This window comes from Cavia porcellus, unplaced genomic scaffold (assembly GCF_034190915.1).
Source record: "Cavia porcellus strain 051 isolate PalLab524CR breed Dunkin Hartley unplaced genomic scaffold, mCavPor4.1 scaffold_1, whole genome shotgun sequence".
Taxonomy (NCBI): domain Eukaryota; kingdom Metazoa; phylum Chordata; class Mammalia; order Rodentia; family Caviidae; genus Cavia; species Cavia porcellus.
In genome coordinates, this window is record NW_026947484.1 from 95,501,404 (window position 1) to 95,519,345 (window position 17,942).

The 17,942-nt window shown below is 36.6% G+C and overlaps 1 protein-coding gene across 4 annotated transcripts in view; it reads left to right on the plus strand.

The window, feature by feature from the left end:
• Positions 1–17,942, plus strand: part of Focad (focadhesin) — a 298,353-nt gene that overhangs the window by 251,641 nt on the left and 28,770 nt on the right. For 2 of the 4 annotated variants that reach the window (XM_063251882.1, XM_003472182.5), the window contains exons 29-35: positions 5,103–5,250; positions 7,072–7,191; positions 8,643–8,765; positions 9,217–9,294; positions 9,922–9,993; positions 11,345–11,447; positions 13,358–13,438. In XM_063251882.1, coding sequence (XP_063107952.1) covers positions 5,103–5,250; positions 7,072–7,191; positions 8,643–8,765; positions 9,217–9,294; positions 9,922–9,993; positions 11,345–11,447; positions 13,358–13,438 — 725 coding nt within the window. Of the gene's footprint in view, positions 1–5,102; positions 5,251–7,071; positions 7,192–8,642; positions 8,766–9,216; positions 9,295–9,921; positions 9,994–11,344; positions 11,448–12,744; positions 12,889–13,357; positions 13,439–17,942 lie in introns of those variants that run through there. The other 2 variants (XR_010048410.1, XM_063251889.1) reach the window with 2 other exon arrangements.

Genomic DNA, 17,942 nt, shown 5'->3' on the forward strand with positions numbered 1-17,942 from the left:
CAATAGATTATTAATGTCTAATATATTAATTGACTCATCTTTGGTATAATGGGCACTGATAAAAAGAAGAGTTAAGTCGGTGTTTATATTTCTGGCCTCCACATTTATACCATCTAGTCTGTTTGGGTGACACTAACAAAAGATCAAATGAAATGATAAAATAACTATATGTACAAATTATTTCATCATATATTAATAATGTCAAAAGTCCACTTAGTAGGTGGTGGTTATGGGTTCCTCACCACAGACAGGCTAGGATTGCATAGGAACCATTGATCCAATTTACCAAGAAACACTTTTAGAGATCAAATGAAATCTCTAAAGGTAGGGGGTGGATATCAAAGAGAGTTTGATGACATTATGGAAGTCTCTGGAATATACAAAATGGCTAATAACAGGTGAGATAGGAACATTTTCCTGCTGTGTAGGTCAATTAAAGTGTTTAGATTTTAAGCCTAACCCACGCCCTGAAATTGTTGCCTTTTATAACCAAGGAGTAAGCTAATTGCTTTTTTGTGACATTGTTTACCTCTCGCTCTCACTGTCTTTCTCTTGCTGTCTCTCCCACGCGTGTTCTTCTTGCTTTCCGCTCACACAGGATATTCATGTAGCTTGGGATACTATAAAGTTGGGGGAAATTTGCAATTAAAATGCTGCAGACTTTCAGCCAGTTAGAAAAGTTAGGATTGACTTTGACATATTATCCTCAATGGATCTCAAGAACATTATTTGAATATAGGGGGAATAGGGTGATAACTTACTTATGCACAGTGCAGGTATTTATGCACTTAAAACATCACTTAACTAAGCATATCTAACTTAAAAATATATTTTTGTTATTGCTAAGATTATTTCTTTGTTTGTACTTTCTTACCTTCTTAATGAACAGTTAGTTATAGTTGGGAGAGGTAAAGGTGGGCCTAGACAGGGACGTAGTCCCCCAGAGGAAAGTAGAACAGAGTCATCAGACACTTCCTGTCCCTTTCATAGCCCCGCTTATCTATCAGAACCCAGTTAAGCTTTCATGTATCTTCTCCAAACCGTTTACTCCTACAGTTCATGAAATCTTTAGTATTTCCTTATTCCCTCAAATTTTGTGGTTGTCACTCCTATGTATGTGTTTCTTCTGTTTCAGGTTTCAAGCTCAACTGACACTTAGCAGCCACGTACTGAACTAGGCATATTTCTTATCTATTTCTTATTTAGTTATCATGACTCAGTTATAACGCTAACATAAGAATCACCGCCTGTTTGATTCACAAAGTGACTCCGAGGCCAGCTCTTTCAAGGTCACATGCTTCCTGAGTGGCAGAGCTGGAGAGGATGCTAGGTCGTCTGACGTCACGTTTCTTTCTCTTGCATAGCACAGTGTGGAGAACAGCTTTGATTAGAAATAGGCAGTCTCACACCTGACAGTGGGATGGGTTTTATTGTTACTGTTTTTTGTTCTCCTGTCATGAAAGGGTTGAAATAAAATTATTTTTTCTTGGTCTTCTAACTACTCACAGTCCTCCTAAATGCCTAGCTCATGGCTTTAAAGTTTTCCTGTCTATGGATATTGCAGGAGTCCAGGGCTTCCTCCCTCCAGTAAAACAGGGGAAGCATTAATAGGAAGTGGTTCATAGATCTTGAAGCATGTTACCTCAAGTGATAGAATTCACCCAGAACAAATTCACCACGCTTCCCTGATTTCATGGACTTTTCCCTGCTGAGAGAGCTGAGCACCTGGCTGGCCAGTGTTAGTGTCCCTGTCACTAGAGGTTTGCTGCCATCTAGTGGTCACTCATTGTGCCATTGCTGTCCTTTTAGCCCTAACTTGTCTTTCTGCCCTTCACAGGAGGAGGTTTGGTTAATTACTACTGAGCTGTTGCAAATACAGTAACATTTGTATAGCACTTGTAAAGGGCAAATGTTAATTATTATTAGAACTGGTTATTAGGTGGTCTTGCCAGGTTTGCCAACAATAAGCTAGGGTTTTCAACATTCATCCTGGTTAGTCTAGAAGAAATTATCATTGTGTCTCAGTTGATTCAACAACACATTAAGAGTTTCATTTTGCTGATAATATTTCAATATACTCTGGAAAGAAAGTCAAATAAGTAATGACATTATAGGATATAGAATTTTAAAACTCAAATTCTCTTAGTCATTTGTTAGTATTCTCCTAGAATATTTATGTTAGCAATTTCAAAGTTTGTCTTTATACTTAATATTAGTAGTGTTTTTATTTCCACTTATCTGAGGAATAAAAATAACTCATTTTTGTTTTTAATGGACATAAATCTGTGAATGCTTTTTCACTGCCCAAATTATTCTTGGTCTGGAGATGGTAGACATATCTGAAAGTACCTAGAATGAGATAAACATGCAAACTAATAGCAACAGTGACCCAGCTGCCTGCGGCAATCTTGAAGATGTAGGACAAATACTTTAAAATGTATAAGACTTTGAAATCGGAAGGAATACAGCCTTAGGCATACTTTCTATGGCTATACTAAGAAATTTAGAAAAAGTAGAAAAAAACTGTTAAAAAGTAACTGATGCGTGCAGTCTAACAGATTTATTCTGGTACCGATGCATACACTCTTAACATATTTATATGGGGACATGTGTACCCGTAATTAGGTTATAGATCCATATACTATAGAATTGAACTATCACTGCAGTCACAATTAGATTGATAACCTCATCTAATAGTAATTTCTATGAAAATATTTAGGTAAATGTGGAAGATGAATTGTCTTTTTCTAAGCCTTTGTACCTGTGTACATTTTGGGATGCTAGAAAAATGAAAAAGACAACAATCAGGGGAGAGAGACTTGTCCAGGATAACTTGAAAAGCAGGAACTGAATGTTTGCCTGTTTATTGAGAAAGCTGAATTCTAATTCTTACTTGAGTCAGCTTTAAGAGAATTCTTTCTCCCCAAAATACAGCCCATCTTTTTAAATTTTCTGCAAAGAAATAGAAGTCAGTTTTTCTTGATCAAATCTTAGAAATGTTTTACAGATTTTCCCACTCATAATTATGGTTTGCCTACAACTAAAGCATAAATATCAGGTCTTACGTGTGTGCATGTGTGTGTTTTAACTTTCTTTTGTTTCTTCCCTATAGAGCTTCCATCCACTTTAAACTTTTGTTCAATTCTGCATTTGGTCAGTGCTTAAGCATTTAGTAAGTTTTGGTTGAGCACCTATCCACATCAAACACTGTATTAGGTACTACAGATAATGCATCTGGAAACAGTAGAAAAGGAATACTCTCTCATAGAGTTTGCAGGCTAGGACAGAGATAGAAGCCATACAATCTCCCAAATCATCCTCATCAGAATTTACAAGGTTGTAGAAAGTAAGTTCAGACAGGGTGCTGGGAAGAGTATTAAAGAGGTTTCCTCCGGGGCACATAAATTGGCCCTGAGAAAGTCACATGTGCAATCTTAAGCAGAAGTAGCAATTACATAGTCAGAGGCAGAGCAACAGTCAAAACTGTCAAAGTAATCAGTCTGTGTCTAATTATATCTTTAGTTTAATTCTTTCAAATTTTTGTCTGCATGAATATAGAATGATAGCTTAGAAAAAACTTCCCTGTAGGTTCTAAATTAAAATAAAGGTTTTGAATATATACCAATAAGGAGTAGCCTTTCTTCCTTTGGAAATCTGGTTTGTTTTAAAAGCAAATTTGTCAGATGATAATGTTGATTTCACTGATTGGAAATCCAGTGTGCAAGCTGAGCTCGTTCAGTTCATGTAAGCTATAGGAGCAGATCTGCCTGGCTAGTGAGGGATGATTATATCACGAGCTTCTTTGGAAAGGGTTTTCTAAAGCCATATTGTTATGCAATAGAAATTAAAAATAAAAAAATAAAAACTCTTGAAGATATGCTGTCTTCTCACAAGCTTCATGCAGGCAACTGAGATGGGTATTAGGTTTGACAGGTAAAACAGAAGATTGGGAACCAAAAGTCCTCTTGTTCAGATCATGCTCTGCTCAAAGCTCTCTGTGTGCCTTTGAGCCAACCCTAATGACTGCCCATCCTTTTGGGCCTCTATGATCAAATGTAGATGTTTCATTTACACAGAGGTGTTGGGGAAGGTTAGTAATACATTCCTAAAATGATGGGAGGGTTCTTGACACCATCCAAGATTATAGATACCATTTAAGAGAAAAATGACATGGAATGGAGACTTGGAATATGCTGTAGGAGTAATGCTCTGAGACGCATCTTGTTAAGCAGCAGACACTGTGATGATTTCAGGGTTGAGGAATTAGGAGAACTCAGTGTTTCTTCCAGTTACAAAGGAACAGTGATGACAAAAACTTTTTTTAAAAAAATTTCCACAGGCATCATCTTATCATACTAACTTGAAGTTCTATGAAAGAACAATTCCTTTCTTCAAATGGTATGTATTCTTTCAGCAGAATTGGGGCACAAAGCCTCAGATTCCAATTGAATTGTCACATAGGGTAACTTTTGACAAGCCTGTCATTTGTCCATTTTCTCCTCTGACCCAGTGGTACTCTGAGAGATCAGAGGGGAGAGAAGGATTAATGTCATTGTGCACAGATGAATACACAGTTTCTTTAAGAAAGGAATTCCACTTGTTGAAGTTGACTAGGAAACACGAAGCACTCAGTGGTACCTCCTAATCATGCCTTGCATTCATCTCCCATTATTAGTCAGATATCATCTTCAGCTCCTGTCTGGAAATGTATCTTTTTCTTTCCTTTTGCAGATAATCACAGTGTACTCAGCATAGGTAGATGGAAAAGTTCAACAGCCTTTCTGTCATGGCAGAAAAACAGCTGGTTTTTGTCTCCTCTTTTCCTCATAGAGTTTCAGTCATACCATCTCCTGTGTTTTGTTTTTGTCCAGTGAGTGGAGAGCACTGGGCCAGGGATACCTATTTGATATGAAGTTTTCTGGTGAGAGGAGAGGCAGATATATATGTCATGAATCATGGAGCACATTTTTAAGGACTTGGTAGAAAGATAAGAATCCTGTCATCTGACTTCGGTTTCGGAGCACTGTGAACCCTGTGGTAATCAAAGAGCAGTTATGCGGCTTTCTCGTGATTCTAACCCCTCATCTGTTTTGGTACCCAAGCACAGGCTGTATACTGGGAGTTGGACTTGTCCTGTCTCTCATGAGCCACAGCAGCCACGTGGAGTCTCGTGTTCATGTGGCAGCCTCGCTGCGGAAGCTGTCTGTGTACCTGGATGACAGCGGGAGCCAGAGCAGGACCTTTCAGGAGGTAGGAGAGGAAGTTGTATTTTTCTTCCCTTTGCTATCTTTTGTTTTCTTGTCGCTGCTTATTTTTCACTCATTTTTTGGGTAGCTTAAATTCTTTCTCTGTTTCAACTGTGCTAAACAGAAAATATGAGTGGTGAGCAACTTATATTAAATCATGAGGTTTTCAAGTTGTGCAGCTGTATAAAGCAACTTAGATTTAAATGCTGCCTATGAGATAAGAGCCTTTAATGAATACAGAAACCCAAGTCAGCATCACTAGAAGGCTGTTCCTAAGAAGAGCCGCAGTTTCTGAAAAATGGTAAATGGAGATTTTTAGAACAGTGTCCAAACCAAATATAACTTAAAAAAAAAAGCTTACAATTATTACAGATCAAAAGGGATTTGATTTTTTTTTAACTGCCCACTAGCATGAAAAATTACTGAGGAAATTTCCTTTATTGCACAATATGGCACAAAACTGCAGAACCAGAGTACGTGAGACAATCTGTGTGTGTTTAGATGGAATGCTAGGCCTGTGTGGTGCCCAGGTGAAGCTGAACTGCCTGCACTGCTTTGGGAGGAGCAGGGGTGACCTCGTGGCCTGGCCAGATTCTCCCTCTCATTAGAGCAGATCTGTTTTATCCTAGCCTGCCCACCAGCTATTGATGAGCACATAATGGCTGCTGTGTTTCCCTGCTCAGCTCCTCTGCTCTCAGCAATAGGACTGGTTGAATTGGTGAATTTCTTTGGGGCACAGAGGGTGAAGTTTTGTTCTAAGACATGCACCACATTTCCATTTTTAAAGCGGTGGAAAGCATGATTTAAAAGTACATATTTTTTCAAGCCAAAGGAGAAAATCATGTGACCAAAGAGCAATTTGGCTGATACATAAAAGCAAGGTTTTTATAAGCGATGCATCTGTCCGCTTTGATGGTTTGATTTATAAGACCTTAAACGAGCAGTTTTTTTTTCCCCTCTTCCTTCTGATGTTTTATTGTCTAGTTTCTACCTTGAAAACTGCTTCCACTTTTCATGCATGGACCTCACTAGGAGTTGAATTTTCTAGTGTACCTTAATAGCATCCTTCTAAGTAAGGGTTTACTATGAAAATGTAAGGTGGTGGGGAGGGGATGAAGACTCCTTGACTTGCAGAAATTGAAACTCAGATTGAGTGACTGCCTCAGCGCTACTTAGCTGGTAAATGGCCAACTGGGATATATGCCTAAGTGTTGTCTCCACTGCCAAGATTCTTTTCCATTTATATATATATTCATTGATTTCTTTGTTTACTCATCTGTTTTATCTACTTGCTAAATTGTCACAGCAGCACTGGAAAATAGCTAGTACTAGCCCCATTTTACACAGTTGAACTCCCAAATATACATTCTGGTTGCAATCATGCTGCACCACTTCTCCTGGGAAATCTTAACGTAGCTGTGTTTCACCTCTTTGGACATCCTCTCCCATGTGACCTTGGGTAGGGTGTGAGGCCATCATTAGCGTCCACTACTACCTGTTTCCTTCTGGTGTTGGTAGGCGCTGTGCTCTGGCACAATGCATTGAGGAAACTTTTTGGCTCAGTGACTGAAGAGCTGGGTTTGAATCCTATTTCTGTCTGCCGGCTGCTTGTAACTGAGCCTCAAGGTCTCATTTAAGTAGAAGTAGTGATACTCATCATGGCATTGTTATTAAATGTATGAACATAATGTTCCCAGCCTGTGATAAATGGATTTGAAGTTCTTATCCTGGGGTATGTCTGGCAAAATGTCAGTGTCAACAAGTCATGCTCTTTGATTTCTTTGTCTCATGAAAAGAACATTTTCTGCTGTAACTTCCTCTGCAGGTCCTGGCCTACACCCTTAGCTGTGTGTGCACATCTGCGTTCAGTGCTGGCATCATAGAGGCTGCGGAGGCTGAAGACATCATGGACAAGCTTCGAATGTTGGTAGAGAACAACCAGCAGGTTGGAATATGTGCCTCGATTTGCGCTTTGTGGGTTTCATGCTGCTGCTGAATCCTGCTTTTGACTTACTCTGTGTTAGGCTATCATGCGATATTTTTCATGTCTATACGTGAGAAACTTTGAACTATTCTTTTCTCTCACTACTGAAGCCAAGAGTCACACATTTTCTTTTTCTTTTTTGTTTGTTTATCTCTCTTTACCCCCTGACATCTCTGTAGAGATTTCTTTTCTTTGAGAATGTATTGGTAGGCTTTTTCCCTTCTCTCTCGTACTATTGCTTTATATTTACATACTTTTAAGATATATATTTAGGGAATATAAAAGTTATGTGAGGCTAGCACCAAAAATTTGTGAAGGTAGGAACACATAAAGAAGTCTTGTAAAGTCAAACTTCAGGAAATTGAAGGCAGAAAATCTCTGCCCATACTAAATCTGCACCGGGAAAATTTTTTTTTTTTTTTGTCATTTTCATTTTTATCGGTACCAGGGATCGAACTCACGACTGCCTGCTTGCAAGGCAGGTGCTTATGCCGCTGAGCTAAATCCCCAGCCCCTGCACAGGGAAATTTAAATACCTACAAATGAAATACTCTGAAGATAGTCCTTCTGAAATATTATTCAACCTTAAAAGGAAAGTTCTGACATGTGCTTTCATGCACATGGTTTATTGTTCATTGATGAACCTTGAGGATATTACATTAAATGAAATAAGCCAGTCACAAGAGAAATATTGTGTGGTTCCACCTGCATGAGGGACTGAGAGCAGTCAGAATTACAGAGACAGAGGGTAGGGTGATGCGTGCAGGGGCTGTGAGAGGGAGAAATGGAGGCTTCCATGGCTAAGATAGTAAATTTTATGTGTATTTCATTACAATAAAAAAATTGAGAAAATATCCCTCTAGTCACACATTCTATATAATTTCCCCACTGGATTTGCTTTTTAACAGGTTTCTCTGAACACTTAAGATTGACCATAGTGGGTTAGCTGGTATTGTTACTGTTTTTTGGTTGTATAATTGCTTTCTTGCATTTAGAATGTTTTACAAAATCAAAATATAAAACTTTTCATATGCTGCACTCTTTGTGGAATGTTTTCTCTTCTTATTTAGGAATTTAGGCCTTGTGTAGTCTGTTTTGGTATTTTCACCATTCACTCTTTCTGAGTATTTGGATTGTTTGAACTAAGTTCCTTGGTAGTACAGTATTTCCTAAGACAAACTACTCACCACAGATGAATTCCTGGCAATTAGACTCTGAAGTTTTGTTGCTAACTCTGTGTGTGTGTGTTCTCTGACTTTCAGGTGAAAGAACTTGAAAGAGAGATGGGAACCCCTAGAAATGCTTATATTGAGCCATATATATATTTTTATGTTTATATATATACATATATATATATTGTATGTATATAAATATTCTGTCTTTTTTCTTTTCCTTTTCTCATCCCCCTACAGACCTCAGGTTTTTCCCTGGCCTTAGGAAACATAGTTCATGGTTTGTCTGTGTGTGGACATGGAAAAGCTGAAGACCTAGGTAGCAAACTTCTTCCTGGCTGGATCAGAGTTGTTCTTTCAGAGGTAGAGGTCACCTTTTTTGTGCCATTTTGTATTTTTATAAAAGAAAAAACTATTACATTAGACTGTTTTTAGGCACTACTATAATATAGTTCAATAGTAAAAGAACAGGCAATTTCAAATGAAAGAAAAGTATATTTTTAACCCTGTATAAGTAATACATCCTGTCAACCACTATAGTTGTTTTTTAAATTGGATATTTTGTCAGTATTATAGTTTTAAAATGATGTTGTGTTTTTTAAAAATAAAAATAAATGCCACCTAGGATCTAACAACCTTCATCTGTTACTTTATTTTAGTTTACTATGACTTTTGCTTGAATTATGCAGGTTATTATGACTCTGTACATTCAGTACCACTTCCACAAATTATTTCTCTGTGTAGTAATAACCTGTATAGAATCCAACCCCAAGGAGTATTTTTCTCTTGACATACTGTGATCCTTTGTTTTCAGGGTACCCCTACAATGCTTTGTCTGGCAGCTCTTCATGGCATGGTGGCCGTGGTTGGCTCTGAAGGGGATGTTGTACAGGTAAAGAAAGGAATCTAAAGGTGTATGTATTCATGGCACGGAGAGATTACCCATGGTCTTCATATGCTAAGGACAGACAAATACATGTTCATTGTGATAGTGATACTGGGCTTTTCAAAGCCTTGCTGTATGAAAAGTATTTTTGGCCAAGAATTCTTTCTGTAGGATGTAGTCTTTTATTTTATTTGATGTGTTTGGATTAAAGCTTGCCAGTAAAGGTACTTCCCATAAATTCCCTGCCTGAACAAAGTGACTGAATGCTAAGAAAGTTAAAGAATCATTCACAGAAACTCCAGTTTGCATCTGTTTAAGTTTGCCATGTTTAACTGCACAATGATTTTACAGTGGGCGTATGTGCCTATACATTAATAAGTAATTGTAAAGGAAGTTCTTTGTTCATATAGTAAAAGTTTATTGAGTGACTGCTACCTGCCACACTGCATAAGTGCTAAGATATCACTGATAAATAAAGCATGGGCCTTGCCCTTGAGGGACTCATAACTCATGTGTTTGGAATATAAAGACATATGATTAATTATTCCCTAGTTAAGGATATTGCTTATATGTTGGAAATATAATTGTTTACTCTTTATTGGGGGTGATGGATATTTCTCCTTATTCTTCCAGCTGAAGTCAGAAGCTATGCAGTCTTCTCACTTTCAAGGCAGACTGAATGAGGTCATTAGAACCCTGACTCAGGTAAGAGGAAGAATTTAAAATCCTTGGGTAGAAAACACATACTTCTGCTAATCATCTTTTTTCCTATACTTGACCCAAAATGTTTTACTTGGAAAGTGTGAAAATCTTTGGTTATTGTGCTGAGTTGAAAGAGTGTTTGAGCGTGATGTGTGGATCTGTATTCACTCACGGACCTACAGCGTATCTGGAAAAAATCTGGTATTTTCAGGTGATATAGATTTCCCTTAAAATTTAAAACCTGACCTGCAAGCAACATTTGACACTTGGGACAAGGGAAATTGGAAGAGGATCAAGGTGATCAGCTATCTAGGAAGAATGATTGAGGCACTAATTCACTGATAAAAGTTACTGATAAAAAGTATTTGGGTAAAGCACTGCCATGGTTATTCACAGAAAATAAAAAGCACACTCATCTGCTCCCAAGTGTTTATATCTTTAAAGATTTTTATTTTAAAAAATTATGTCATTGCACAAAATGTGGAAGAACAGATTGAAAAAAACTAAAACATATCTTACTGATGGTCCTCCAAAATAAGCAATTGCTGCTAATATTCAGTCATATCTTTTTTCAAGCATTTTTACTTTGTTTGCATGATTGGCACCCTTACCCTATATAGAACATTATAATCTTTTCATTTATAGCTTTTCTTATAAAACATGGCTATTATAATGTCCACCACATAAAGGAGTTTTAGTAATTCATGCTTTAAAAACGAACATAAATCTCTGAACAAGCTCTTTCCATGTATGAATTTTATTGAATTTTAAATTTTCAAAAAAGAATTTTATTGAAACTTAAGTTTGTGTACCTGGAGAACTCTGTAAATGGAAACTATTAATTTAAAAATGCTTATGAATGATAAAGCAGTAATGGAAAATTATTTAAAGAGAACAAAATAAGGTCTCCTAGTTTTTAAAGGTATTTTAGTCTTTTGTTTGTTTGTTTTGGTACCAGGAATCAAACTCATGATCTTGCATTTGCCAGGCAGGTGCTTATGCCACTGAGCTAAATCCCTGAACTTATTTTAGTCTTATGTAACCTGCCTTTCATTTCTAGTTTTAAATTTTCATTTAGTACTTTTTTGAAAAATCCTTTGAGACCATTCTAACTCAATGAAATTGAGAAAACCACTAACACTAGCACTTCCTACCCTCACTGATTGAGTGGTTCATTCATTAGTTTAGCAACACTTATTGAGCACCTACATGACCAAGGTCTAGTGTATAAGACACATATCACATCTTGTCAGCTGAACTACCACCTCGTGAAAGATTAGTGACTCTGTATGACCTATTATTGAATGGAACTTGAATCTTGTCCATCACTGAATTGTTAAATTTTTATCTGTAGGTCATCAGTGTCTCTGGGGTGATTGGTCTTCAGACAAATGCAATCTGGCTTCTAGGACACCTTCATCTGTCTACTCTGTCCTCAAATCAGAGCAGAACCTCTGGTAAGATTAAAGTTTTAAAATGCTGGAGCTAAAAGAGCTCTGTACTTTGCTGAGAGCATTAATTTCCACAACAACCCGAAGTGGTGTGTATTTCCACTCTACTTTAAACAGAGTGAAATGGAATGTGGAGAAGCTTCCTGACTTAGGGCCACGTGTCGGAATATGGTGGACATGTGGTTTGAATTCAGATTTGTTGACCTCCAAACCCCTTGTATACTCACTCAGCCTCTCTGCCTCTTTTAGAGGATAGCCTAGACCAGTGATGGCAAACCTTTTCAAGCTTTTAATGATAACCTGCTGCAGTACGCATGCCAAAGGTTACCACCACTGGTGTAGACAGTCTAACCCCATATTTTACAAACGAAGCATGTGAGGCTTAGAAGAATTATATGACATATAGAATTAGTTTAGCGACAATTCTGTGTATTATGAGAAAGTGGGTCCTTGAAGAGTGGAGCAGATTTATTTTACTAAATGTTGTGGTGTAGTGTTTATATATTAAATTTAATTTAATATATAAAATTTTATATATATATAAAGAAATTTAATTTAATGTATAACATTTTATATATATATAAAGAAGTTAATTTAATATATAAAATTTTTCTGGTGCTGGTTGTATAAAAATAATGGAGTACCTACATTTAAAGATGTGCACTTCTTCAGCCATAGAATTGAAATCCTTAATCCATAATACAATGGACCTTTTTCTGTTTTTAGCTTTTTGATATTTGTGATCCATACATGCTTAATTTATGTTTGTACTTGGGGATTATATCTCCTCGTTCCTCTTTATAGAGATTTGACCCGTGCCTATCTTGGGCCCAGGGCTGAGAGATTAGGTGCTGAAGATTCCCACTGAAATTTGGTTTCACTTACCCCTGATGGTCAGATAGTCTACTAACAACAATGCCATGGTTGTAAGCCTTTGTGGTTACTGTTTTTCTCACTTTATTCTGCAGATGTAGAAATAGGACACTGGTCTATAGACTTCCTAATGTAAAGAACTTTAGAGAGCTGGAAATTGTCATATTAAAATGTGAAAAAAATCATGTTGAAAAGCCTTGATAGTATTAGTTTTGAAGGTCAGGATACTCACAGTGTCCTGGTATATTAGCATATATTTATTTCTGTCTGATTTTTGCTTTTGTATATATGTTTTTTAAATTGTCTTCCATTACATAGACTCAGATCAGGTAGTAGTCAATCATTCTACATTTGGGTTCTTCTGGAAAAAATAACTGTATGGAAAAGTACAGCTACTTGTTTCTGATGGAATTTTCCAATTGTATTGCAGTAACAACCATCTTATGAAAAATTATGGGGAACTGGGAGGAAAAGGATTTAGGAGGCTCTCAGGATTCAACAGTATTAAATATCATTTCCTCACCATTAAAGGCCAGGCAACTACATGTAGATCACTTAGAGGCCTTTGTACTAGGTAAGAGATTGGTGTGTGAGTGCTGGTGGTTGAATTTCCTTGGCTCATATATCTGATTTATCTGTCCTTAAGAGTTGCCTGCAACAGAGGTTGAAGTCTGAAAGCACAGCAAACTTTCTGATGACCCCAAGGAGGTCACTACATTGGGAATCACTGATGTGACAATGTGGAAAGAATTTTTAAATCAGCTTAATTATGTATTCGTCCTCTGTGATGTTTTTTTCAGCCTCTACTCATTTTACCACCACTTAGATTTGCTGTATAGCTTAAGTGATCAAGGCCAGTCATCTAAACTAATAGAATTAGTTGTAGCCACAGAGTATTGTGCTGAGATTAACAGCGTAAACATCTCATCTCTACTTTGTCTCTACATTGATATGGCACCGTGATGGCACCATGAGATCGTTATCTCTCCTTCATTAGTCCTGCCAAGTTCACCAGTTAATTTGATCATTTTCTGTCTCCACAGTTCCTACTGACTATAGCTATTTGCCTGAAAGCAGTTTTATTAGAGCAGCCGTTGGCTTCCTCATTACAGGAGGAAAAAAAGGCAAGTGAACACATCTGTTGGATTTTATCCTTCCTACTACATGTTAAGTAAGTTTATGTTCCCTAGTCATGCTTCTGTGGGATTGAACAATACAAATCTCAAGGGGTATTTTCTTCTGCTAAACTAACCTTCTGTTGGAGTCAGGAAGCTAAGTACAATAATTGCTGTATAAACATACACATTCTGTTATCTCTAGTCACAGTCTCTGATTCCAGTGGTTCTGTGGATGCCTTAATCTTCTATCTGGCCCTTCAGAAATATAAAACACACATTACTTTTTCTGTCTATTTCAAGTGACAGTGTGCTCTCACCAGAGAAAACACACCTGGGTGCAGTTTCTAACCCAGAACTGTCTTGGAAGTAGCTCTTGTCTCTGTACTGTATATGATTACACTGTAAATTTCTGCTGCTACTTCCTATTTTTTGTGTGTTTTTTCTCTGTACCTATTTGTTCCTTTGTGATTCTGTGTTGCTACCAGCCACACTAGAATATAAGCAATTTAGAGATGTAGATTATATGTCTTTTGTTTTTACTGGAACCAGAATAATACCATGGAGTTTTTGAGAAAGTGTTCTTTTGTGACACATACTTTTGAAGCATTGTAGAAAAAAAAAGATAGAATATGTTGTAATTTAGTTACCAGCTTCATTAATGTAATGGGTTTTGTTGTTGTTGTTGTTTTTCTTTGTCTTTTTCATTTTTATCAGTACCGGGGATCAAACACGACCGCCTGCTTGCAAGGCAGATGCTTATGCCACTGAGCTAAATCCCCAGCCCCAATGTAATGGTTATTCATTGATATTTGCCTGTTTCATTTCTTTCTCGACTGGTTTAAATGAGTGACTATCTTATGGCAAGACTTACAATTTTTGAAAGAAAAAGAGTTGTAAAGTGAATTAAAAGTATAGACTGGAGGAAATATTTTGATTAAAGAAGCTAATGGAAGAATAAGATCTTACCATTGGAAAGAAAGTAAAGATCACATTGTTTGATTTCCTACTAGATACAGTAATGCCTGAAGCTTTTAGATATAAACTGCTTTCATAGCCTGAAGATAATTCCCTTTAGTTTTGGGAGTTCTAGGATATATGCTGTTATTCTAGGGTTGTGAGTTAGCGTTATTTGCTTTTAATTATCCTCAGTGAAAGCAATATGTAATTATATTATTGTTGTATATAATATAACAATTTTATATTTAATGTCAAATTATTTTATTGACTACATTGTCATAATTAAGTCTACTTTAGATATAAGAGAGATGCTTCATTAATAAGAAATTGAATTCTTAACTAAATTATCATCTAAACTTCCCATGGCTAGACTACTAAGACTTTACATTTTTGCTATATATTTTATTAGGTTATGCTTTGCTAGCTTGTAAAATTTTGGTAATGTGATACATTTCTATGAGAAATAAAAACTGTTAGGTAAAGTGAAAGATGCTTTTCTGGTACATAAAATGTTATGTTGGCTCCTGAAGTTCCTATTTCCTCGCACAAATGAACTTTCTCTGAATCTTACGGCAGAGTTCTTGTTTAAATGTCATATTTTTACAGTTTTGCAGTCATGATACAACAGGAACTATTTCACTGTAGGACTGAGAAATCAGGTGAACTGGACATGGTGGCATGATGTGCAGTCTTGCTGAAAACTATTTTAACACAGATAAATGAAGTATTAAAAAATGCCATATTACTATTTGAGTTTTGGTATTTTCAGGTTGTGGGAGAGGGCTGCCTTCTTGTCAGGTTTGCTGACTAGATTCAGAGAAAAATCTATTCAGCCTTACACATTACTAACGATGACCCCAGAGGAGTGCGGGCCGTGGGAGGCTGACCTCCGCCTCTGAAGCCCATTTACAAAAACAAAACCAGACCCTGCTCTATGGGACTAAATGGGATGGCCAAAAGCGTAGGTGTGCATGCAAACGAGAGTTTTCTTCTTCAATATGCCTAGCTCATTTGAATTTTAATAACTCTCTTCTGAAGCAGCTTTTGAGTTTAAATGTCTGGATGTCACTCACCAAAGCCGGTTGAGGCTGCTAGTAAGAAGGATGACAACTTTGCTGAACTCTTTTGAGGAAGAAATTGTTTTAGAAAATAGAAATCATGCTTGGGATAGGCATAAAACAGAACTTCAAGGATGGAATGGTTTCATTGCCTCTGTGTTCTATTTTTAACTTTAAGAGCTCATGGGAAAGTGGGAAATGTGGGTTCTGTTTGGTCTACTCTAATGCCAGGATGAGATTGGGCATTGTGATTTCCATTGTAACCAATCAGATTGAGATAGTGAGCATATTAATCTGTTGTTAATCTGCTGTTTAATACTTAGGACTTTTCTCATTTCGGATATTCACTTTACTACTTCAGTGATAGAACATGTGAGAGGTTCCTGGTCATGTATTTCTTTAAGTGGTCAGCACTATAAAACCACAGCAGGTAGATGAAATTCCTTCAGTTTTGAAAGAATTTGGTTCATGATTTTGAATATGTCTTATTTACTTTTCTCTCATTGCTGAGACAAAATACCTGACACTCAAAATTAAGGAAGGAAAGGTTTACCTCACAGTTTGTGGAAGTTCCAGTCCATAATCAGCTGGCTCCAAGACAGGGTGACAGTTGACAGAGGAGCAACAGTTAATGGCACCCACAAAACAGCAAAAGCAACAAGAACAAAGAGAAAGGAGAGAGAGAAGACTCTCTGTCCCTTATATCGTATGTAGTCTACCCACTCTAGGGTGGGTGTAGCACACACACCCATAATACCACCACTAGACGATGAATCAATCACAAACTCTAGATTCAGCACCTCCGCCCCCGTGGCTGTATGGAACTTTGGGGGATCTCCAGACACAAACCGTAACAGGGCATAACTATTTTTGCATATACCTTGTGCTATTCTTTTTTCCTCCCTGTTAACCCTAGGCTGTTACTGTTAGATGTGCTATTCCTTAACTTTTGTCATCATTGTTTTCCACTTCTGTGGACAGTTCTTAACTATGTAGGCTTGAAATCTTTGTTCACAATTTAGTTCCTGCTATCGTGGGGATTGCTTTGCCTCTACAGCCCTCTAATTTTTCTTCCCATTTTCCTTTTGTTCTATGCTTTTATTCTTTTTACTGACGTATGATCTTTATGTTTTCTCAAACTTGTATTATGTTCAAACGTCATCAAGATTTTATTCACTTGAACTTAGGGTTTTGTTCACTTCTTTTAAAACATATTAAAAGTGCTTAATAAATGTAATAATTGATTTCTAATGCTGTCATCAGACATCTCTACATAATAGGATTATTTTTGTTATCATTCTGTTTCTGGGGAATGTGACTAACACTTTCTAAGCTTGTATTTCATAATTAGGCTTTAAAGATCACAGTAAGAAGTATTACCTGAGAAAAGTATATTTAAATTCATGTAATACAATCATTATGAATGGCATTTCTTAATATGAATTCATTGGTTAGTGAACTGTGTGTGTAAATCCTGGGCTTATGCATAAATCATCAGTAGGTTTATTGTCATTATGCTGGGACTCTTAACATGAAATACATTTGCAGAGAAGGTGTTTAACTGCATAAACAGAACTACTGAATTCTAATTATAGAATAAGTGATATGACAAAGTTGTGTATTTTGTGGTAAAATTATGTGGTTACCAAGACTGCACATAATTTTGGAATAATTGAACTTCATAATATTTTACAACTTTAAAAAATACTATTAGAAATGAGTACATGTATTTAACCCTAAATAATACAAAGAAGAAAATAAGAATCCCCTATAATATCACTACCTAGAGATAGCTACTATAGGTAGCCCCATCCTTCTGAATGTATATGCATCAGTTATGTTTGTTCATAAAATTTCTACTATCTAATCTTATTTTTAAAAACTTTAATGGTTTGTAAATGTACAAAATCACACCCATCTCCTCCAAAGGAGGCTTAGACAAAATACGCAAAGAACCTATTGCCTCGCTTTCTGGACATTTATTCCTCATGTATTTCCTGTGAGTTTGAGTTTTATTTTTGTTGTAAATATCACTAAAATATTTGGAAGGGAAAAAGTCACTGATATCCCATGATTCTTGATAGATATTGTTAGATATTAATGCAGTTTTTATACATTATATTTAATGTGTACTCATATATACTTTGTATTTTAAACTTAACAGCATAAATGTTTCCTATATCTTTCCATCATTATTATTTTTAAGTAGCTTTAGAAGATTTTATCAAATGATAAATTATTATTTGTCATCTAAAATTTTTCCATTATAATGTACATTGTTATGCATGTAGCCGTCTCCTGCTATAGCTTCCCTTAAGATATATTCTCAGCACTTTATTAGTGTGCCTGAGGATTTGGTGGCTAGAAGTTTGGCAAGATCTCTTTACTCTTCAAAAGAACTGGGCCAGTTTTCAGTTCAGTCTTTTAACATCGAGGGTAAAAGTGTGAGAGCCCAGCTACATGGGTGCAAATCACTCTTCAACTGCATGCTGTGT